Raw genomic sequence first — 24,410 nt, forward strand, 5'->3', positions numbered from 1 at the left:
CTAATGAGAAGGATCCTCAGCATGTGAAATAAGGCAATAATCTTGGGAGTCCATTTGGTCCTTGGAGAAAGCATACAACAGAGTAGCAGCATTCTTACATATCACTGCTTCTGCCATCTGTTATAAAACACCATCGAGAGCTTAAGCTAAGACATTAAAGGGTACTTCATGGATCTGTTAAGTCTCCCAGCTACAAAAAGCTCTGCAGGATGTTTCAAAAGGATGAAATCATACCAAATGGTGTTCCTTGCTCAGAGGACATATGGAGATGTGAGTGCACTTAAATGCCTCTGGATACTGCTCACTAACTCACAGATCTCTCATCTTATCACGGGGGGAGGACAGTTTTAACAACATGGGAACTATGCTCATTTATGGGATAGGAACAATCACTGAAAATGAAGTCTGAAAAGACTCACCGATCCATCTGATGCACTAGCCCCCACTTTGTCTCCTTTAGCATTCCAGCAGACTTCAAATATTCCCCCAGTGCCTCTGTAGCTATGTACTAGAGTTCCATTCTACAAAATAATAATAATAAACAAATCACCACCACCATCATTATTATTCAGGCAGCAAATATTTCTTGCTCTGCATTGTGTGTGTGTGTTTCCCCAAGGTTTCTAAGAAATACATGCAAATTATGCTTGGATCGAGGGCTCGAAACTTCAGGCCCAAATGTAGCCCTATCTGACCCTTGAGACTCGACTCTCAGGCTACACACTCTCTCTCTCTCTCTCTCTCTCACTCACTCACTCTCTCTCTCTTTCCATGCCACATCTCTCACTGGCTCTTCTGCAGGTCCTCCTTGAGAGGTTTTGCCTTGCTGGGATGTTTCCTTGGGCTGCAACAATGCATTTTGCTTTCCGGGGTGGAGTGTGTGTGTATACTGGTAAACCTCAGGCTTCTGCATGGTTTGAATGCTGAGGAAAGGTAAGAGACAAATCCATTGCCCAGCCTACTTCTGCCACAGGCTCCACCCCACCACTGCACAGCTGTCAACTTTTTCCTTTTCTTGCGAGGAATCCAATAATAATAATAATAATAATAATAATAATAATAATAATAATAATAATAATAATTTATTTATACCCCGCCCATCTGGCTGAGCTTCCCCAGCCACTCTGGGCAGCTTCCAACCAAATATTAAAATACAGTAATACATCAAATATTAAAAGCTTCCCTAACGTTTCCCCTAAAAAAAGGGAAAGGTTGACAGCTATGCACCACTGGCATGTGAACTCAGAAGATTATCCCAGAGAGTGTGCTCCCTGGTGCTGCTGTTGACAATGAAAAGGTCAAATCCAGGATATTGGGGAGGGGGAGAGTCAGCATAGAAGCATGCAGGCACAGCTCATTTCCAGCTTCATAAACCATGTCCTGAACCAGGACATTATATTCCAAATATATGGAGAATATAATGCCCTGATTTAGATGCAACTATGGTTTATGAAGCTGGGAATGAGTGCTGTGCCCACATGCTTCTACGTTGCCCTCCCCACTCGTTCATGGTGGAAGAGCAATGGGAGATTTTCCTAGATGAAACATCTTTTCCTAACCCATAATAAATCTGCTTCCTGTCCTCCTTTAGGGGCAGAAATGGATTCTGTCACATAGGGTTCTACATGGATCCGTCCCTGATGTATAACTACTAGACGGTGTCACTGGGTAAGATCATCGGAATCTTCCTAAGAGTTGTGTCAACAAATGCCAAGGACACCCAGGCCTCTTTCTAAGGCTCATAGCTGCTTGTTTGTTTGTTTGTTTGTTTGTTTGTTTGTTGTGTGTGTGTGTGTGTGTGTGTGTGTGTGTGTGTGAGAGAGAGAGAGAGAGAGAGAGAGAGAGAGCGAGCGCACACACATAACTTTGTATGCAGAGGCAGCTGTTTCTCTCTCAGCTTTTAATGGAAAGTCGGACGAAGCTGAATCTAGATAAAAGTGGGTGCACTACATTGAACTACTCTTATGGCCAAACTATATACATTATGCCAGCCTTTGCCAACTCCAGATGTTCCGGACTACAACTCCCATCACCCCCAGCTAGCACATGGGAGTTGTAGTCCCAAACACCAGCTGAACACCAGGTTGGCAAAGGCTGCACCATGCTCAGTCTGTAGCATAGAGCTACATCTCTGTCTTTCACTCTTTAATTTCAGGTTAAAGAAAGCCCAATTGCCATAGGTGCAGAAGTATGTGAAGACAGAAGGTCCATTCCTTCCCTCCATGCATTGCTATACGGTTTTTGGGGGGCAGGGAACAGCTTGTATTAGCACTATACGGGTTTTTGGGGGGGCAGGGAACAGTATTGACACAAAAGAACGCTTCCCCCAGAAAAAAACACCCTCATAGCTGTATGGTGGAAGGAATCTATTTCCATCCAGACTGGAGCTCCCTTCCTTGCACAATGTGGACATACAGAATACCACATACATCTTCCTTGACAACAACATGTTGATGCCACAGGATCACTAGTACTATGAAAATTCTTTATTGTCAATAAAGCTTCATTTTGGTACAGTGGACTGTCTTCCTACAGCTCTATAATCTGAAACATCTGGCCAGTAAAACTGTGAAGAACTGACTTCTAATTAAGTTTTATAACATCTGATGTAACAGGGTTGTACTCGGGTGAGTAACTTTACTCAATAGCGACTGCAAGTGTCTTGTTCGCTACGGAAAGCAATGCGCCTCTCTCTCTGGGTGCTTCTGGTGCAACACTGACTCTCATTTTGCCAATTCACTCCCCCCCCCCCAATTTGGAGTAGCTCACACCCACTCCAATTAGATATTTTAATCTTTCGATTAGACTGCATGCACATTTCGTGCGTAGTTAAGGAGCACAAAACTCTCCTGCACTGTCACAGAATTCCTGATCCCGCTTTGCAATTCTCTCTCCCCACACCTGCCACAACTTGTGCCATAATAAATATGTTTAAAGCTCTTTGTTGTCTTTGGTGCATATAGCAAGGGTAGGGGACCGCATTCCCCTACCGCATTCTGGGAGAGGAGCATATGTCAGCAGCAGGTGGGGCTGGAGGAAAAAGCAGATAGAGCCACAATTGTGAATTTTTGCTTTCAGCAGGCTAGCTTCTGCACACACCCCTCTCCATCCTCCGTTCAGACACACAAGAACCATGCTCAGAGTTCAAGGCCATATTCCAGCCAAGCAAAACAAGAGGGTAGACTGTGGGGAAGCTCCCAGAGTCTCAATAAAGATAACTGTACAGCTCTGGTTGGCTTCCGGATCTGAAGCTGCCTAACCCTGGCAAACAATATTACAGACAAGCTTTATTTCGGTTAACATTCTATCCAAGCCATTTCCTCATCGCTTGGGTGTGAAATTTCCATACCTGAGTGTTCCATATATGGACACACTTGTCAAAGGACCCACTGGCCAAGTATTTTCCGTCAGGACTAAAAGCTACGCTGTAGACAGGCTCTTGATGTTTGGTTAACATGTGAGTGCAGACTCCTCTTTCGACGTCCCACAACCGAACAGTAGAGTCGAATGAAGCACTATGGGAGACAGGCGACAGCAGCAGGTTTCACGTACTGAGCGTTTTCAAGGTTCTATCAAACTTCAGAACGTTTTCTTCTTTGTGCAAGTGGCATGCGGTCAGTGGACTAGGGGGACTAGGCTAGTCACCTAGGTGTCCCCCTGGTGCCTCCTTCGCAAAGCCCGGGCAGATTCTGCCCGGCTTAGAAAGGAGGCGTGATGCTCACACGTGCAATGTCAACCCCACAACCCCTCCAATCGCCCGCACAAGCTGGCCCCTCTGGCCCTAACTGTTCGCCTATGAAAAATTTCACCACACGCCACTGCAAGGACCCATACATCATTCTGCATGAGCATGGCCAGTGTAAGGTTTTTTAGGCTCCTAGAGAAACATTTAATTTTATCTCAACTCCCCACTTTAACTGCCGATTGTCAGTATTTGAGGGGGGGGTTGGGGGGGAGGGAGTAAACTTGCTGTTCCAATCTCAATTTAGCTATGGACTTGACCGGGTGACCCATACATAACTAGCCTATATCACAAGGTAGGTTATGAGGATAAAAAGAGGAGGACCCATGTATGGACCTCCCATATACCTTGTAAAAGGTACAAAAATGGTAAAGGACCCCTGGACGGCTAAGTCCAGTCAAAGGCAACTATGGGATTGCGGCACTCATCTCGCTTTCAGGCCAAGGGAGCTGGCATTTGTCCACAGACAGCCGGGTCATGTGGTCAGCATGACTAAACCGCTTCTGGCACAACGAGACATGACGGAAACCAGAGCACATGGAAATGTTGTTTACCTTCCTGCAGCAGTGGTACCTATTTATCTACTTGCACTGGTGTGCTTTCAAGCTGCTAGGTTGGCAGGAGCTGGGACAGAGCAACAGGAGCTCACTCCGTTGCAGGGATTTGAACCGACGGCCTTTTGATTGGCAAGCCCAAGGTTTAGACCACAGCACCACCAGAATCCCTATACACCTTTTAGGATGGGTGGGATACAAATGAAAGAATCCCTATACACATAGTTAAAAAAACTAAGAAAAACTTTTCTGTTTATTTGAGCATGCGTAAAACTGTTTCGTTTTTACCTTGCCAACATAATATTAGAGTTTGGGTTGTTGGTCCCTGGTCCCGTCGGACTCCATTTGATAGTATATATCTCTTTGTTATGTGCCTGAAGGTCATGTACACACACATCTTGCTTCATACTCCAAATCTATACAAAATCAGAGGGGAATAAAATCTGCACATTGAAATATTTTCTCCAGTTATAGGAGAGCTCACCAAGAAATACGCATGCATTTAAGAAACAGAACTGAAAAATGTAAATAAAGGCTAACATTTCATACAGTATTTCCAGCAACAGTTCTTTAAAATTTGTTCCAAAGGCTTCAGCCAGAATTACCTTTAATGTCATATCATCTGAGCACGACGCTAGAAGCATCCCAGAAGGATCCCATTTGATAGCATTGACCTCATTCTGAAATTTAAAAATAATTAAATTGGTGGCAATTCTGTATCAAACTGCACTGTACCTTTTTATCCAGAAGAGGGCAATCTGGGTTTAATTTATAACAGCAACAAATAAACTATTGCATGTTAAAATTATTGGTTTGGTTCTTTCATTCGTGAAACAACAGAAATGATATCTCATTAGCTAAACAGATTTATAGAGACTATTTTATAGGATTAAAGTATAGTTTGCTGCCTTCTTTCAGTTTTATTTGCATGAGAGAGAACAAGTTCTCCTAGGGGGAATTGCCTGAAAGCAAGTCAAGCCGGACAATTGGTGCGTTTAGCTCGGTATTATCTATGCTTACTGACAATGGCTTTCCAGAACTCCAGAAAAAAAAGTATTTATCGTATCTGCTTGGAGATGCTAGGGATTGAAGATGGAACCTGGTTCATGCAAAACTTCTGCTTTACTGCTGAACAACTCCTCCCTCAAGTAGGTAACCTAAAATCATTTCCCTTCTGCCATTTGAGAAGGGAAAACTACTCACCAATAAGAATTCATTACAACACAATCCTATGCAGGTTTATTGAAAAGTCAATCCCATTAACCTTCATGGAGCTTACTCCCAAGTAAGTGTACAGATGAGTTTGTCGCAAGGACTTTATCATCCTGCATTTGTCATCATCAAAGTCTTGTTTTCTTGCAATGCTTCATTTGCATTTGTTCTTAAGAACAGTAAAACACACTTAATAGAAAGAAGAGGCGGAGGAAGATTCATATCTCTATATCTATCTATCATCTATCTATCTATCTATCTATCTATCTATCTATCTATCTATCTATATCTCACCCTTGAAATGTTCCAATGGTCACAGCAGGAACTGCAATAGGTTAAAAGGGCCATGTAAACTCACCGTATGGCCTTGAAAAGTTTTGACTGGACGATCACAGCCTAGTCTGCATACATGTATGCACATGTCCGTGCTGCAGGATGCAAAAGTAGTGTTGTTCTGCCAGTCTACATCCAGAGCAGGGGCTGCAAAAGGGGAACCAGAGAAAGCCAACATGAGGACATCTCGCAAAGAAGCAAATAGGCAAGGCTCCTTTCCCACTTCCATATAATGACTGGCACTTTGATCCTAGTACCCCCACAATGTCAGGAGCAGCATCCCAGGAACACCCGCATGATACCAATGTGTTGGGGCTGCAGTAATGAGCATGCACCAAGATTCTCAAGATTCAAATTCCATCTCTCTCAATAATCTATTGATTAAGCTTCCTGGGTTGGATTCACCCAGGAAAAAGAGAACCTGCTAAAATTCCAAAAAAAAAATACACACAAGGGCTTTCAAATAACGTAACAACAATTTTTATACATATTTGTCCTGATGCACAGAGCACATCTTGGGTACAAGCTGTTTCACAAAAACGCAATTGGTGTGCCTACAAAAACTAAAGACACAGCAGTACTGTATTTTCATACAGTAAAATATGGTGGGTTCTTGAAGGCTATGCTGGGGTGGTCATGAAAGCTTCAGTGACATTTTTTCAGCGACAAAAGGCAGGAATCCAAAAGCGCTCTCTCAAAGTTGTCTTTGGTTCCCACCAAAGCATAATTCCAAGATGATGTCCTGTCCTGGGCTCCATCTTTCAGGCAGAAACAATTAGCCAGGCTATGTCTTTTCAGAGATGATTGCTACTGTATGAAACTATAGCAGACCTTTTCTGAATTACTTAATGATCAACTGGTTTATTGTGATTTGTGCCTTAATTGCGAAAGCTTAAGCTGCTTTGCCTTTTGCTAAAATTAAAATGTTTACAGAAATACATGGACGGCTAATTAGCCTTACCTGAGTGGAAAGGGAACTGCTGTTTAGCTTCTCCTGTATGAGCATCCCAAATTATTGTCGTCTATGTTGGTGGGGGCAGATAGGGAGAAAAAGACACACATTCAGTTCTGAAGAAAAGCAGGTTTCACTGTGAAACACATTGTTGTTGACTGCTGAAAATTTTAGTCAAAAAACGCATTTGTTCTAATACAACACAAATAAGAAAATCTAACATAGATAATCTGTCCTTATTACACAGGGGAAGATTAAAATCAGCCTGAGTCAAAAAATGTTTCTGTAAGTAGACCAAATGTCAATTTCTTCAGTTGAGCAAATCTCTCAGATTCACATCACAAATGATGGTGTATTGAGCCTCCTGTAAACTGCAGTGTTGTGTTGACAGGTGGTCCTTATAACATCCAGCATGTGTTTAGGTGAATTTTATAACGCCTCCACAACCTGAAATTGATAGCCAATTAACGGAGACATGGTAATGTTTGCATCACAATTGAGATTCATGCTACAGTCGCTGCAGCAGAACAGGTCATATGATTTAGATCAGGTCCTTGGTTTTCCTCTACATAATTGAAAAGGTAAGTCAGCTTGGAAAATCTCAAGGTTTGTATAAGAAGATGATTTGCAGAAGTCCCAAGTGACTTCACAACATATTGCGCCGAGGAAAGCTGTGATTAGGCCCCTCTTGAAAAATAAAGTTTAGATCTTATACTTTGCGAAAAGTAACACTCTGTTTCCAACCATCCATTTCTAAGCAACGTAATGGAGTGAGTAATGGTCTCTCTACTTCAAGCAGTCCTGCAGGAAACTAATTATTTGGATCCATTCCTATGTGTTTGAGGTTGCCTCAAGTCTGCTGATACCTTCTTTTCAATGTGTAGATAATGCAAATTGAACTACGGTACACCAGAATCCACACTTTGAGAATGAATCCACTATCAGTATACCTGATATTTTCCTGTGACATGTTTTTAGGCACTGGGAAAAACAGATGTGTACAAATGCACATACACACGTGCATGAAAAACCTCTGGCAACGTTGAAGAGGAGAACTAATTATGCCATACAAGCAAACAAGCAGCTTGTTGCAAGGCAGGCTGCACATGTAACAGATTTACTATCCCTTAAGAAAGCAATCACTCAATTTGATGAAATCTAGGCTTTCCAAAACACCTCCCCCATTCCCAAGTGAGCAGAAATAAAATTTTGCTGAATTCCCAAGAGCTATTCTATACTTGCAAGCTATGCACCTCAACACTTACTTTATCAACTCCAGCACTTAAGATGTAATTTCCCTTTTTGTTCCACTTCAGAGCAAAGATGGGCCCTTTATGTTGACCTAAGGTGCTTGCAAGGTTTCCTGCAAAGTATGAAAGACAATAGTTAGCTGCTTCAAATAGCTTGGGAGTTGAAATAATTCAGCAGCAAAAAACACCTAATTACTTGGAAACAGATGCCGTTATAAATCTTACCATCTTCTGTCCATATTCTTGCAAAGCCATCATATGATCCTGTAGCCAACAGCGTCCCATCGGTCTGTAGGGATGTTAACAAAGAGAATCAAATGGTGTTTTTTGCAGGAGGCACACAATATCCTGAGTCAGCTACAACCCACTAACTCATCCTTCAAACCCCAAGATTTCAAAAGCAAGCAAAACTAGGTGCTCCACTGAGTTAGAGCAAGCATCATTACTGGATTGTACCCAAAATGAAAGCCTGGCACTCTTGGCACCTAGATGGAAACAAAGACGGCTAAAGCAGCATTGCACTGTCAGAACAATTAAACCGCTAAGAAACAAAATTGTGACATACGGTAATTATTTTTATGAGGTGTTTTAGCTGAGCTGAGAGATTTCCTTCCCTTACCCTGCCAAACATGCCAACATATCTATATTCCTCCCTTTTCCCTAAAGAAGACCACTGAGAAAAGAACAGAGCAGAGCAGAGCAGAACAGCTTCAATGGAACTTTTACATATATTTACTTTATTCCTCTCGGAGGAAGTAAGAATTAGAAATATGGGCTAAAGCCCTTCTGTTGGCTAGGAAGACTGTTCCACTGCACTGTGCATTTTGTGTCTAGGGACTGCAATAAAGCTGTGTGTGTATATTTACTGATACAAAAGTCCCAATTAATTTTGATCATTACAACCATTAATTTCATTTTCTTTATCCTTTGAACAACAACTGAAAGATGACTTCATTAAGAGTCTTCACAGCTTCTTGACTATGTAATAAGCGCTTCCTAAAGTGCTTTACAGTTCAGTGCTTTACACACAAACATTTTATACTTCACCTATGTTCAAATTCCCCGTTAGCCTTAAAGCTCACAAGCTGACTTTGGTTCTAGTCACTTACATCTCAGCCTAGCCTACCTCGCACATTGGATGTGAGGATAAAATGGGGAGGGAAAGAACTGTGTTTGCCGCCTCAAGCTCTTTGGAAGAAATGAGAGTTAACAGTGTAAGAAAAGAAGCAACACCCGTGTACATGCTGTGTGCTTTCTCACCTGCGTGCCACACGTAAGAGAATAAGTTGGTGCCTCGGTGTTTAAGACGGTGCACCAGAAAGCTCTCGTTCAACAAAGAAGCTCAGCTATGATTTGGAATGTTTCACATGACTTAGAATGTAGGTGGAAGCAAGCATGAATGAATGAATGAATGAATGAATGAATGAATGAATGCAAGAGTGGATCACACTACTGGTAGAACATGCAAAGGAAGGAGAAATACTCCTAATGCATCTGGAACTCATACACCAGAGGACATAAGAGGAACCTCTCTGTCCTTAAGTTGCACAATAAGCTTGAAAAGCAGAACCACAAATGATTCATACCGCCTCTCCCGGTATGCCCCACGGAGGACCTTAAGGTCCATATATAGCAACACCCTAGAGGTCCAGAGCCCTAAGGAAGTTAGATTAGCCTCAATCAGAGCCAGGGCCTTCTCAACACTGGCTCCGGCCTGGTGGAATGTGAAAAGGATCTAGGAGTCTTGGTTGACCACAAACTTGACATGAGCCAACAGTGTGACGCGGCAGCTAAAAAAGCCAATGCAATTCTGGGCTGCATCAATAGGAGTATAGCATCTAGATCAAGGGAAGTAATAGTGCCACTGTATTCTGCTCTGGTCAGACCTCACCTGGAGTACTGTGTCCAGTTCTGGGCACCACAGTTCAAGAAGGACACTGACAAACTGGAACGTGTCCAGAGAGGGCAACCAAAATGGTCAAAGGCCTGGAAATGATGCCTTATGAGGAACGGCTAAAGGAGCTGGGCATGTTTAGCCTGGAGAAGAGGAGGTTAAGGGGTGATATGATAGCCATGTTCAAATATATAAAAGGATGTCACATAGAGGAGGGAGAAAGGTTGTTTTCTGCTGCTCCAGAGAAGCGGACACGGAGCAATGGTTCCAAACTACAAGAAAAAAGATTCCACCTAAACATTAGGAGGAACTTTCTGACAGTGAGAGCTGTTCGACAGTGGAATTTGCTGCCAAGGAGTGTGGTGGAGTCTCCTTCTTTGGAGGTCTTTAAGCAGAGGCTTGACGACCATATGTCAGGCGTACTCTGATGGCGTTTCCTGCTTGGCAGGGGGTTGGACTCGATGGCCCTTGTAGTCTCTTCCAACTCTATGATTCTATGATTCTATGAATGCTCTGTCTCATGAGACAGGGCCCTGAGGAATCTGATTTTTTTCCGCAGGGCCTGTAATAGAGAGTTGTTCGACCTGGCCTTTGGCTTAGAATCAGTTTGATTCCCTACCCCTCTTTCTTTTCCCTTTCTCCTCCTGTGAAGAGGCTGCATCCCTATGTTTTAGTGTTGTATCTTAATCTTTTAAATTGTATTTTAATCAACTTGCTTTTATTATTGGTTGTTAGCCGCCCTGAGCCCGGTCTTGGCTGGGGAGGTGGGGTATAAATAAAAAATTATTATTATTATTATTATTATTATTATTATTATTATTATTATTATTATGGATCTGCTTCTCAAGGCTTCCTGTTCAGTGGCCCTTGGCCAAGCCGCTAACTCCTAGCTTCAGCTACTACCCCCGCTGGTAATATGGGGATAATCACATTGGTCCACCTTATGTAGCTGCTATAGGTATCATAGATATAATACACTACATTTATTAATACTATTTTTTATTTCTATACTTTTGATTGGTGACTAAGAGCACATTTTTTTACAATCCATTGGGGCAGGGGAAGCTTTGTCTATTTATTGGTGGAGAATAACAATTGGGATAGGATGCTATGCATAAAGATTTCCTCATATTTTTAATAGTGCAGCTACAGCCATACGGCTCATTTCCCAGTCCTATTGTTTGCATTCATGTCACTCACACTTCTGCTCCTTCTTCTGGAGCTCTGGAGTTTAAGATTAGAAAACATCCTTGTCTGCCACAACCCCCGGGAGCTTTAGAATGTTTTGCAGAAAATTTATTCCATAGTGCGGAAAAGAGGATGGCAAGTGTGTAGCTATCTGCATTTTTATGCATGACATACAGCAAAGAGGACAGATAACAACAGGATACAAACTAGATTTTCACTGCGCTGGGAAGAGGCATACGTGATTTTGCAAGTGGGAGACCTGATTCATTTGCAGACGGCAGTAAACACTGCAAACCAAGGAAACCTTTAATCTTACAAACCTATTTGTTTTGGCTGAGTTTGTCTTAGAGGCAGCATAAATCTTTTACTCCAAATGAGGCACTGCACAACTCTTGCATTGTTTTTGCAAATTACCGTATTTTTCGCACCATAGGGCGCACCGGACCATAGGGCACACCCAGTTTTTAGGGGGGGAAATCAATAAAAAAAATTTTTCCCCACCAGCCCCAAAGAGGGTTGCGCGCGGCTATGGAGCAAGCCAAAGCAGCACGCGGTATGGATCCCGCTCGCTGTTTTGGGTTCCCCTTTAGCCCCGTGCAGCCTCTCCCTCCCGGGAGAGGCTGCGTGGGGCTAAAGACTCCATAGCCCCGTGCAGCCTCTCCTTGCCGGGAGACGCTGCGCAGGGCTTTCCTGGCTTTACTGGGAGGTGGGGGGATTCACCCACCTCCCGCAAAACCGGCAGAAGCCGCGCAACTCCTTTAAAGAGATCGCGGCTTCTCCTGGCTTTTCTGGGAGGTGGGAGAAGGGACTGATGCGGCCAGTCAGTCCCTTCTCCCTCCTGTGGAAAAGCCCGCAAGAGCGCACGGAGCTTGTGTGCAGCTCTTGCGGGCTTTTCCCGCCTGCCTCCCCCCTGCATTCGCTCCATAGGATGCACACACATTTCCCCTTGCTTTTTAGGAGGGGAAAAGTGCGTCCTATGGTGCGAAAAATACGGTAAAAGTTCATTACACTATTTATCTTTGCCTCATTAAAGACATCACAACACTTTGCACATAAATAAACAAAGAAGGCTCCAACTGCCTAACCAAACAAGTGTGCTTCTGGTTCACCATGTTAATGTTGCAGAAGTATTTAACAAACTGTTGATTGCTCGCCATGCAAAACGCAGGTAAATTGATGCTTCTTAAATGGATACTGTACTCCCCCCCCCCCCAGCTGTATACCAACCACATGATGAAGTCTATTCTCTTGTGTATTTTAATAATAAATTTGTTAGGCTTCAGTTCAAGAACAGTGATGCAAAAGTCATTATTTAGCAAGGGACCGGGGGTGGCACCTGAGCATGGTGCCAATGATAGACCCTCACTTGACATCAACCAGGCTCCCTGCCGGTTCCCACCACAGTGCAGCTGCCATTCATTCATTCACCTCACCTCACCCCACCCCACCCCACCCCCTGGACATGTTTTAGTGATGGCCATTAGTGGTGCTTTTGAATGGGAGCCAAGCTGGTGCTCAGACCTAATCTGCAGTGGCCACTTGCCAAGTTAAGTTACCCAGAATGCAATATCTGACCAAACTCAACTACAGTGTTGCATTTTGGGTAATCCAACATGGGGTCACAGCAGACTGGAGTCACAACCACTCGCCACTATAATACACCCAGAGGCATGGCTGGAGGCCTTGGGTTGGCTAGTAATAGGCTCTTTGGAGCTCCAGGACCCTTGGCAGGTTCCCCAATGATGCAGGCCTCTGACAAAAGGACAATAAAATATTTTTGAATCTTAAGGGGTAAGTCATGGAAATGGAGAGGGCGTGGTGGGCAAATCCTATTTCTTAGATTGAAGATTTGCTAAATCAAAGTCTATCAAGTAACAAGCGGAAAGTAACAGCATGGAAAGACTAAAAAGCTTTTTTATGAGCTGTTAAATGTTTTGCACTTGTTTGCAAAGAGCGACTAGGCTACGAGACTGAATAAATGACAGAAGCACTGTGAAACTTTTACATTTGAGTTAGTATTCAGAGGTGATGGAAGCACTGCTTGCCTTTTCCGAAACAATCATTCTACCTACCTGCTAATATAAGCTTTAAACACTTTATCCCACCTTTTATTTTCTTTTAGGTATGGGGATGACTGCCACAGATAATGACATGGAAAAATAAAGTGTTTCTGGCAAAAATGCTGCAATTGCAAGGGTCCTCCTTATTGCTGTCATTGAGTAGCTTAGCCCTCCTGAAAGAGATCAGCTGGTGTGCAGGGGTCCCCCTTATCATATATAAGCACACTCCATCCATCATGGTGACAGATATTTTGCTAGTGTAAAATAACACCAGGTTGGAATGGAAGCACCATTTTTTAAAATATATATATATAGCAATCTACATTTCACAGACACCTTCAAGAGTTTTAGCAGTCAACTTACATTCCAGTCCAACGATGTTACATCCTTATTGCTGGGAACATCATGTCCTCCTTCTCTTATGCAGTGCCTCAAGACAAGTTGAGTGGAACTACCATTACTGTTCTCATTTAGATTCCATATTCTGGCCGTAGAGTCACCAGATCTATCAAGAGGAAATGTGTTTGTCGTGCACACGGAACAGGATATGAACATATATTTGTTAACACACACAGGAAATGTTGTTGTTTTTTTAAAAAAACCAACAAACGAATAGACTGCTTTTCTTTAACAACAACAACAACAACAAAATCGCAAGGCACATTCAACGACAACATGATGAAATAATATAGAAACCGAAAAAGACTGAGTAACAACAACTCCAGGACCTCACAACTTCCAATTTCTAACCTTAACACCGTAAAGCAAAACTGCAGTAGTAATTGTATTTGGAAACCTGACAGAACAAGGCTAACAAAAATGCACTACGAAGGGCAATCCACTCTCTTGGAAGTTATTTCACTAGATGTTGGACTTTATTAGATGCTGGGGCCATAGCCAGTAGCTATGTTTTAAAAGGAGGCTCAGGTAACAGGCAGAGGAAAAGGCTTTCTGCCTGAGAACCCTAGAGAGCCCCTGACAATCACAGTAAACAATATGGTGTAAGATGGAGGAAGCAGTCTGACCCAATACAGGGCAGCCTCCTAAGTTCCTATAAGTTGGTTTGAGAGAACACATTAGCCACAATGTGTTAAGACTATGTCTGTCATAACAATGACATACAGAGAGGGCACATGAGATCCTCATTACTGATGCTCCAAATCAGCACTGACTAGAGATGAATGCAACTTAAATACAGTGAGAGCTGTTCTGACCCTTTAACTTACCCCGATGCTAGCAGATCACTGACAGGATTCCAGGCACAGATGAACACCTCTGATTCGTGACCCCGGAGAACTGTTGCTTTGTTAGAAGGAATTTCAACATCCCCATCAATTTCCATTGGCTTTGAATGATTATCTGCACGACAAAATACACACATTGAGGTAAGGCAGTGATTACGTACTGTTAGTTATTCCTTTCAGTTTTGTTCTGTTTTGCTTTTTCAAATTTGCAGCATGTTACTCTTAGCTGTAATTATTTACAGAGAAGACTGGACAAAACCATTTAATTCCAATAACGTATAACTTATTTGATTGCTTTATGCTGGCTGCATAAACACACACTTTCCTTACCAAGATCAGAAGGATATGTAACTCTCTACATTTAAGAACAGGCTTTTTAAACAAGTCATATTTCACATCATGATCTGGGTGAACTGCTGATAAGATGACATTAATTATAACAACAATGAAAACCGCACACAGTGATTAGTTTCTGCTCCCTTCTGTACATTGCAAACTGTGCAATTAATGGCAAGAGATCCTATAGGGAAAAGCAACACATAGTTATACTGCCAAATTTTATTTACACATGGATAATTCCCAAATAAATTAATCCTTAATCCTGGGAATATAACATCCAAATGGGGGTTGGGGAAGACAGGGAAATAGCTGACTCAGAAACAGTAAGGAGAAACGGATGAGACTTAGGGGAAATTCAGTTAGACCACTTCCCCAAGCCCATCTACTGAACTTAACACTGAGGAAGGATTTGAACACAGACAAGCCTGTGGCTGCCTTATATTGCCTAGCTGTGCACTACTATGCATATTTTTAGTACAGTGATGTTGCGATTAAAAGTCTGATTCTCTTCATGTTTCCTATGGTATACCAGTTCACACTGAATCTAGGCCACTTTGCTCATCCCCACCCACACAAACCATGATCCCTGATGTAGTGTTATATCCAAACTGGGTGTCATAGTTAATTTAACTCACACAAACCACAAACATGTCAAGAACAAGAACAAGCTGGTCAAGAACAAGCCGGTGCTGCAAAACATGGTTTGTTTGGAGCAAAGCGAAGCACGGTCCCCATTTCAGGCATGTTTCTCCCACCCGCTAGCAGGGAGGAGAAAATGTTCATGTGATTTACCAGGACATGTGAATGAGGTCCCTGACTAAATGCAGGAGTTGAAGTTTCCTAACTTAATTTTAGAGTGCTGGTTCCTATTCTATGGTGTGGAAACCAGACATATCCTTATAGACTCAGACATGTGGTTAGTGCTAGCAATTCTTGGGGATCTTGGTCCCAATAGAAAGCAAGCAGCTACTATGTTGGGATGTATCATAATCCTGAAAACCTGCAACAGAATGGCTGCAGAATAACTATTCTCCATGTCTTCATACAATTTCTGAGCATCATGAACTCAAAGGAGTCTTCATGTTCAGAGCTGTGTGCTTTTAAATAAATCAACATTCTTCCCCAAGGTAACCGAAATTCCATGCCAATAATGTATCAGTTTTGTGTTCTCCATAAAATCATGCAAGTTAAATGCAAGTACACATATCTGCATAATTTATTCTTCTAGTCAGAGGCAAAAAGGTAAGGAGCTGTGCTAGGTGATATAAGCTGCCTTGAAAGCCTACGGAGTCCCCTTTCCTGGGCTTCAAAAATCCAGAATGTATTGGACAAAGATTTTCTACAGCCACAGGAACCTGGTCCTGAGTTGTTCAGGGCTTTTATATGTTAACAAGCAGACCTTGCACATGGAGCAGCAGTTCATCAGCAGCCAGTGCGGTTCCCTTAGTAAAGATGCAATAGGCGTTCCCCTCAAAAACCTGGCAGCAGCATTCTGAACCAGCTTCAGCTTCCAGACCAATCCCAAGGGAAGCTCCACATAAAAAATAACTACTGCACTTCTCAAGGTGATGAATTCGGAGCCTAGACCCAAACCAAAGGTTGTGCTGCAGTTGCACAAAATCCGGCACTCGCGAGCCACACCCATAGGAAGCGTACTTATTGCATGTGACCCATTCTCCTCTCCATTCACAGTGGCTTCTCCATTCTTTGGTGTGTTCTGCTGAGGGACAGCAGTTGTCGTTGCTGTAGAAGCTGTGGTGGCCGTGGTGGCCGGCGCTGTGACTGGTGCCGTGCTAGCTTGCTGTTGAGCTAATTTCTCCCGCAAAGCCTGCTGCCGAGTCTGTACCACGTCAGGCATTACTGCATCTATCAACGATAGCGACTCTATAGGCCTGCCGTCAAACACTGTGCCGTCCTGAGGGAGGGGAAGGAAAATGAAAAGAAAACGAATTAGGAGGCTGAGAGGACAGGCGACACCCAAGAGAATGCCAAGCAGAATACGGTGACGGAGCCATCTGTAACAACCTTCTGTAAGAGAAGCCTCTTGGCGAGTTTTTAATCACCACACTCTGGACTGCTGAGCACACAGTGACGGAACAGCACTGGATTGAGTATTCTTGTTGAGATACAACTGACACCCACTAACTGTGCTTTCCAGAAACAGTAGCAGTAATTTTTGTTCCGATGGGCTTTCCCAGCTGTATAAATGGGTCTTTACCACAAGTACAGTGGTACCTCGGGTTAAGTATTTAATTCGTTCCGGAGGTCCGTACATAACCTGAAACTGTTCCTAACCTGAAGCACCACTTTAGCTAATGGAGCCTCCTGCTGCTGCCATGCCGCCGGAGCACAATTTCGGTTCTTATCCTGAAGCAAAGTTCTTAACCTGAAGCACTATTTCTGGGTTAGCAGAGTCTGTAACCTGAAGCGTATGTAACCTGAAGCGTATGTAACCCGAGGTACCACTGCATCCATTTCTTAGGGTTTTAGTTTTGCCTTAAATGTATCTGTTGCTTTTGTGTTTAATGACTTTAATTGTTTTTTTAATTTTGTGTTTAATGACTTTAATTGTTTTTATGTGTAAATAGCCTTGATGCAGTGGTTTTGAAGGTTAATAATAATAATAATGATGATGATGATGCTAGTAATAGTAGTAGTAGTAGTAGTAGTAGTAGTAGTAGTAGTAATATGGCGTCCCCAGGCAGATCTGGGAGAGACGCTCAGGAGCTGCTATTGGTCACTGTAGACAACACTGAACTACATAGACCAATGGTCTGACTCAGAATAAGGCAGCTTTCTAGGTTCCTAGAAGAGCATTGGCTCTGAAAAGGCATTCTGGGATCAAAGAATCATAGAGCTGGAAGGAACTCTTGAGGATCATTCTAGTCCAACCCCCTGCAATGCAGGAATACATAGCTGTCCCATAAGAGGATCTTAGCTGCAACCTTAAGAGTTATCAGTCCCATGCTCTAAGCAACTGAACTACCCAGGCTCAAATTCACCCCATTTCACCTTCACTTCTGCGATAATTAATAAGACTGCAAAAACCAAAGGCCCATCCAGTCTAGCCTTCTCTTTCACAAGAGAGGCCAACTAGGTGCCTATGAGAAGCCCATAAGCAGAAGCCGAGTGCAGCAGGACTCTCCCTACTAGCGACTCCCAACAACTGGTATTCAGAGGCACACTGCCTCACACACACAGTCATCATGGCTAGTGACGACTATCTACTACGTCTATAAAAAAGTAACAAAACTCATTTGTCAATTCCTCTTGACATGTTTGTTCAGGATGAAGTCTAATCTGAAAGTTTTGGAACTACAGAGTATAGGGAAGAAATCTGATGGGAAGAGCATCTTCCCATGCCTCTCTGCTTTATACATGTGCTGCTTCTTTTTTAAGATAGCATAATTTAAAACAGCAAGAGAAGTCAAAGGAAGAGCCCTTTTCAATGATTTAATGTAAACATCTTTACAAAGAAACTCCAGATGCACAAAGCTACCATTGTTTCTCCTTTATTAGCAAATGATGCCCATGAATGCCTTCTTTCTTGGCTGGTGGCACAGCCACCGGGAGGTCTACGGAGGGCTACTGTTCAGGAAGATACCCGGATCCTCCCTTGTATTTTTAGCTCTTGCTCTCTCCTATCCTTAGAGACACATAAGGCAATTGTATCCAACTGCTCAGTAAGGCCTAAATCTTTTCCAACCCTCTGGCACTGCAAATATCATTAATTTCTTACTGTTCTGTATTGATTCCTTGCACAAATGCCACCTGGTTATCCATTCCAGCTCAAAACTGTGGCTTGCTCTTGGGTAAGAGTCAACGGAGACAGGCAAGAGGTAGGTTCTTCAATATCTAAAGTACTCCATAGTGTACGTACTACATAGTGTACTCAAGTGGTGTGTCTCTCCACATAAGACAACACAGCTACTCACCTCATTGATGCTGATCTCTGCTTCCACATACTGCAGGCCTTTCTGAAGTATGGAGATGAGGGCAGCAGGTGGCACTAGTGTCCCATTGATGTTGGATTGGCTAATATGACTCTCTATTCCAAATGTGAAGGCTGAATGGGAGAAACCTGAAAGCAGGAAGGGAAGCCATGATAGAAAAACCTAAACACTCCTTAATGTGACACACACCCCCTAAAAACAGCGCTGCCCAAAAGCTTTGCCAGCCTAACCATTTAGGAGGATCCATTTACCAGATTACCTTGGGTGGTTACAAAAAACTACAACGGCCTCCCCTCCTCCTAGCATTCATTTCCAAACATACTTTGCGGAGAATGCAGACTTTGCAAAGAAATAATTTGTGCTAAGCCAAAAGGTGTTCTTTTTTTTTAAAAAAAAAAGCAAAAACACACACCATTTTGATGCTTAAACGCTTTTTACAATGAACAGGTTGTATTTGCCTACAATCCAATGCTCACAACAAGGGAAACATTCTCTCACACAGAACAAGACAAAGGCACCTTTTCAACCTTCTGCCCACAGTTCTCATTACCAGCTCAATCCGACATGCACAGTGTAACTGTTCTAACAGGAAATGAGAAGCCATCCCCAAGAGGTAGACTCTCTAACTGCATGTTTCTTTGCAGGCAGCAACAAACTGGAACTGTACCACGCTGGCCCAGTGCAGACGTACTGGTGCTGATCCATTAGCTGAAACACCATTCGTGCAATTAACAATAGCATGATTTGATGATTTTTTTAAAAAAAGCAAATTGCAGATGTAGGACCTCAAATCAGATTAGGGCTTTGACATGGGATGGTTTCTTTTTAGCCCCCTCCCCGCTGCTGTTGTCCCAGTCTGAGTCAGAGCCCCTGTGCCTGCCATTTGCATTGGGGGTGGGGGGGTCTCTCTTTTGCTCTAACAGCTGTTTCCCCACCCCGCAAATACCGATAGGAGATGTGAGAGCCGTGATCATGACCATGGTGGGGAGGCAAAGAGTTTTCCCCCACAAAACTGCTCCCCACCAGGTTCCCAGCTCGGATCAGTCCCCACACTAGCAATTTAGCTTTAAAAAGCCAATCACACAAGAGGGAAGTGTTGTTCATGTGCAGTCATGAAGTAGAACAAGATTTCTGTATGTCTGGTCTAATGAGAAGGCAGAGCTGTGCTGCTAATCTAGATGCCACCAAGATGCTGGAGGAAATACGGATACAATATAAAGTAATAGAGGAAGTGAGAAACAGCTCAGCAGAGGTCCCTGATTTTCAGCCCATAAAGGACATCTTTCTCACAGCTCATCTACTGCTGTACACACATGTAATCAAAGGAGAGGCAAATTGAATTCTGGAAGGGAGTTGAAAACAAACCATATTCTTAAGAGGCGTGAGCTATATCACAAATGCTGGTCAAAGCTGACCTGATGAATAATCTGGTAGCAACTGGGAGTTTTGGCACGCAAGCATTCACAGAGGCCTTGTAGGTGGGTACAGATATTTTCACCGCCATTCAGTTGGTGCTGACATCTGCTCTGCATACTTGGTTGCTGAGAAGGCGATTAACCACCCACAATGGTGACAAACTGCATGCTCTCGAGTCTTCAGCTGGTGGACTATTCACTGTCAGACTGGACAATGCTGAGACTTTAAGCCATGGCACAAAACCTTACTCTTCATCTGAAGGAAGACCAGGCGGAACCCTTAGAAGCAAAATTGATTGCTGTGTGAAGTGTTCAGGGTTCCAGCCAACTAGCCATGCTCTCTTCCAGAATATTCCATACCATTTTCTCCCTCACTAGGTTTTCTATGCCATCTCCTCAGTCATCATTAGGCTGTTTGGGCTTCCCACCTCCCCAACTTATTGTTACCTAAAGGTATTTACAATATTTCAAACTTTGCAATTCTCCCAAGTCTGCCGAGTTCTCTCTTATACTATGTGGATGGTTTTGGCTTACATAAGGAACCACACTGAGACAATGAGCTCACTGTTAGTATATGCGGGGGGGGGGGGGAGAGAGATTCTATTGCACCCAATGCAGTGTTACTTGTACAACTCTACTCTGGAACTCTGAATTTAGAAATTAAAAATGTTCAGAATGGAAAAGATGGAAAGGAACAGAATAACCATGGTGCAGTTCAGTCTTTGATGGCCTCCTGTCATCTAGATGTTTTGGCTGATAGGAGTGTACTGGGGGCCAGGGGGAGCCCTAGAGGACGCCAGGCTTATTTGCAAACACTTGCTAACTAATGTCAGCTACTGTTAACGGTGGTTAGCACTGCTGCAGATGCAACTGTACAAAGAAGGAAACATGCAAAAGGGTATAAACCATCATAACCATGATGAAGGACTGACCTTGATTATGAATACCAACTAACCCAACATTACACCTCAATGAATTCTTCTACACACCATTTGCTGCCAAGAGGAGGCAACTTCACAGCAAGTTCTACAGCAATTAATATTTGTGTAACCATGAGCACAACCTGAGTGGATGAAGAGCTAGGTACGCTTTGTTGTGATTTTTACAGTCACAGCAGTGCTGTTTAGAGAGCTGCTGCGATTACAGAAAACCGCTGCAAAAATGTACCAAATTAAAAACGTCAAAGCTAAGGAACACTTCAGGACTGGAAACACAGAAAATTCATCAGTATGTGCTACAGAGATGGCTTCATAAGAGACGGTACTGAAAGCTTAAATATAAATAATGTGCCTAAGTAATTTGTTTTTTAAAAGGCATCATCAAGGGCTGCCTCTTGCAAACTATTTTAAAGTTGGGCTAACTTTCTGCAAGTTACTTTTGTAGTTGAAATTACTGGAGCACAATTATCACCATATTACTACCAGAGAATGAAGGTAACATTACAAAAGCTTTGAGGTAAACCACCACAGCTCCACCTCAAGTAGGAAGTTGTCTTATAACATTCTAAAGTGAAAATGTCCCAGTTGCCAAGAGCATTAGTTTATAAACTGTGCCCCTTTATAGTGTGAAGCTGTGAGCTGCATTATCTTTGAAATGCATGTAACCAGTCCAACTAAGTCAATGGCCTCTTTAAAAAAAAAAGGGGGGGAAGCGTGCTATAAAGCGTGCTATAAATGATCCATTCCTGAAGTGGGAAGTAGAATATATTTTTTAAAAAACAAAACAAAACGCACATACTCCACACAACACCATCATGCTTTAAAGAAGTAGAACTTCACAAAATCCCAAAGAAGTTATTTAATGTTGAAATTTGTATATGTTAATAGAGACCTGGCACTGAAGGCTTGTCTAATAGTGGTCTACATATATAGTTAAGAATAAAATCAGCTTCCTCTTCCATCACACACATATTCACTTCCTGTCCCATAGACTCCTTGCTCCAGCTTCCTGGAATGCCTGGGTCCTTTTAGAACAGCCCACTGCTAGGTTTAAGGACTTGCTGCTTCTGTGTCAGAAAAACTGATCTTTCGCTTCCCACAAGAAAGCAGCACTGTTTTTGCCACAGTTAGAATATTCATGAATATTCCATGGCTCCATAGACAATTAACTATGCCCTATGGACAGAATAGGGATGCGGGCGGCGCTGTGGTCTAAACCACAGAGCCTAGGGCTTGCCAATCGGAAGGACGGCGGTTCGAATCCCCGCGACAGGGTGAGCTCCCGTCGTTCAGTCCCAGCTCCTGCCCACCTAGCAGTTCAAAAGCACACCAAAAAGTGCAAGTAGGTAAATAGGTACCGCTCCGGCGGGAAGGTAAACGGCATTTCCGTGCGCTGCTCTGGTTTGCCAGAAGCGGCTTAGTCATGCTGGCTACATGACCCGGAAGCTGTCTGCGGACAAACGCCAGCTCCCTTGGCCTATAGAGTGAGATGAGCGCACAACCCCAGAGTCGTCCGTGACTGGACCTAATGGTCAGGGGTACCTTTACCTTTACGGACAGAATGGAGGAAGGGGAAGTGGACTAAAAACAATATTCCAGTGTTACCAATTTGCCTGTTAGTATTCTGAAAACACAACAGAACCTTCCTTTGGAAGTTTTCTCTATAGCAGCTCCAGCTTCTAAGAAGACAAACAAGCATTAGGAGAGTGAGGGAAGAATCTTAAAGCAGTGTGTGTGGATGTAGAATTAATCATGTGTCCCTGAAATGGGTGACTGGCCCACTTCTGAAAGTTTTGAAGTGATAAGCATCAAGTTCTACATGTGTGATTCCCTCACAATGGATTGATGGGTTGTGCTTGTATTTTGCAGTCCAGTATCCAAAAGAGTAAATCTAAGGAAGGAGGAAACGGAATGATAAGCTACTTCGATGTCTCATATAAAATACTATTTTTACATCAGGGCTTCTCAAACGTATTTGTCATGGTATCACTTCTCAAGTAAAATCAAGAAGATACATCCATACGCAACTCAGGGCTAGCCAAAATACAACCACTGCAGGAACTGCTTGAAGCGGCCTCTGTATGGTAGTTACTTCATGCAGTGAGCTGTTAGAGGATACTGGCTTGCTGAATAAGTAGGTCTCCATGGGGTGTACTGTCGCCACCAGCAATGTCTGACAGTAGTGGAGAGACAACTCTTGGAAAACCAATCCACAAGGCAATCCGGCACATATGAAATGGCTCACTTTACGAAGCATCCATCACCCAGAAGGTGGCAGGCATATTATGAGAAACAGCCCCTAAGAAAACAATGATCGGCAGAGCCCAGAACAGATTACATGAAAAAGGAGAGTGTTTTCTCCCACGGAGACATTGGAGGAAGAGAGAATAAATGAGTTGGCCTAATGTCACCCACCACAATCATTCAATTCAGGATGCAGAGAGAAAAAAAACATTTTGCCCATATGAGAAATGGTGTCCAGGTGTCACAAACCCACACTTGTAATTATGAGAAATCTCCAGATATATGGGGGACAGCTATTCTACTCCCTCTTCTGATGGCTTCAGAGATGAAAGTCAGAGGAATCTATTCTTTCCATTCGTAAGAAAACAAATGGGACCACTTTTAGATCATGAGGCCAAAAAGCAACTTCTACATGGCGGACATAAACAGAAATAGCATGCCGCCCCATCAAATACCAAGCAAAAAGGGAAACAATTCAATCTAAACAAGGTAGTAGTACAACATGGGGGGGGGGGGAGAGAGGAAATGTAGCAAAACCATGTGATGCAACATTTAGGCTGCATTCACACAGCAGTTTATTCAATATCACCATTAACTCTAAGTATATTTGAGTTTTCACACAAAAAGCCGCTTCCAGAAAACAGAATACAGTGGACCCACAATTTATGGACCCTTTACATTCACAATCGCAACCTGTAATTTCCCACTCTCAGTTTATTTATTTCCCCTCCAACAGCACACCCAGTAGGTTTTCCTCACCAGCCTCTGGGAAAGAGATTCAAGGGCTCTGGGGGAGTGCTTCCTTTGGGGGGGGGGTCGGAGGGGGGTCCTGACTTCTGCCTTTGTGTGCAGACCCCCAGAACTGATCCCTCACGTAAATGGTGAGCCAACTCTATTACACATATATAGTGCTCGTTTCCATGTTATGGCATTCCAGGAGGGGGAAATCTGCTTGCAGCTCCCTTATCCCGGAATATCATGGGAATAAAGAGACAAAATTTGGGGTGGTACACCGGCATACAATGTTTTTCATCACAGGGGAACAGAAGGACGCATGTGTAGAAAGGGTGCAGTGATGTTGTCCAATGATGT

At 43.1% G+C, this 24,410-nt stretch overlaps 1 protein-coding gene across 3 annotated transcripts in view; it reads right to left on the reverse strand.

Annotated features, from left to right (window-relative positions):
- Window positions 1-24,410, reverse strand: part of TBL1X (transducin beta like 1 X-linked) — a 131,287-nt gene that overhangs the window by 2,780 nt on the left and 104,097 nt on the right. For all 3 annotated transcript variants that reach the window (XM_081858737.1, XM_081858736.1, XM_081858735.1), the window contains exons 5-16: window positions 18,704-18,849; window positions 16,425-16,683; window positions 14,412-14,544; window positions 13,549-13,690; window positions 8,269-8,332; window positions 8,059-8,156; window positions 6,803-6,863; window positions 5,867-5,988; window positions 4,902-4,976; window positions 4,585-4,712; window positions 3,350-3,515; window positions 420-521 (exon numbers count right to left, since the gene is read on the reverse strand). In XM_081858737.1, coding sequence (XP_081714863.1) covers window positions 420-521; window positions 3,350-3,515; window positions 4,585-4,712; window positions 4,902-4,976; window positions 5,867-5,988; window positions 6,803-6,863; window positions 8,059-8,156; window positions 8,269-8,332; window positions 13,549-13,690; window positions 14,412-14,544; window positions 16,425-16,683; window positions 18,704-18,849 — 1,496 coding nt within the window. The remainder of the gene's footprint in view (window positions 1-419; window positions 522-3,349; window positions 3,516-4,584; window positions 4,713-4,901; window positions 4,977-5,866; window positions 5,989-6,802; window positions 6,864-8,058; window positions 8,157-8,268; window positions 8,333-13,548; window positions 13,691-14,411; window positions 14,545-16,424; window positions 16,684-18,703; window positions 18,850-24,410) is intronic.

Source organism: Podarcis erhardii (genome assembly GCF_964252035.2).
Source record: "Podarcis erhardii genome assembly, chromosome: 4".
Taxonomy (NCBI): domain Eukaryota; kingdom Metazoa; phylum Chordata; class Lepidosauria; order Squamata; family Lacertidae; genus Podarcis; species Podarcis erhardii.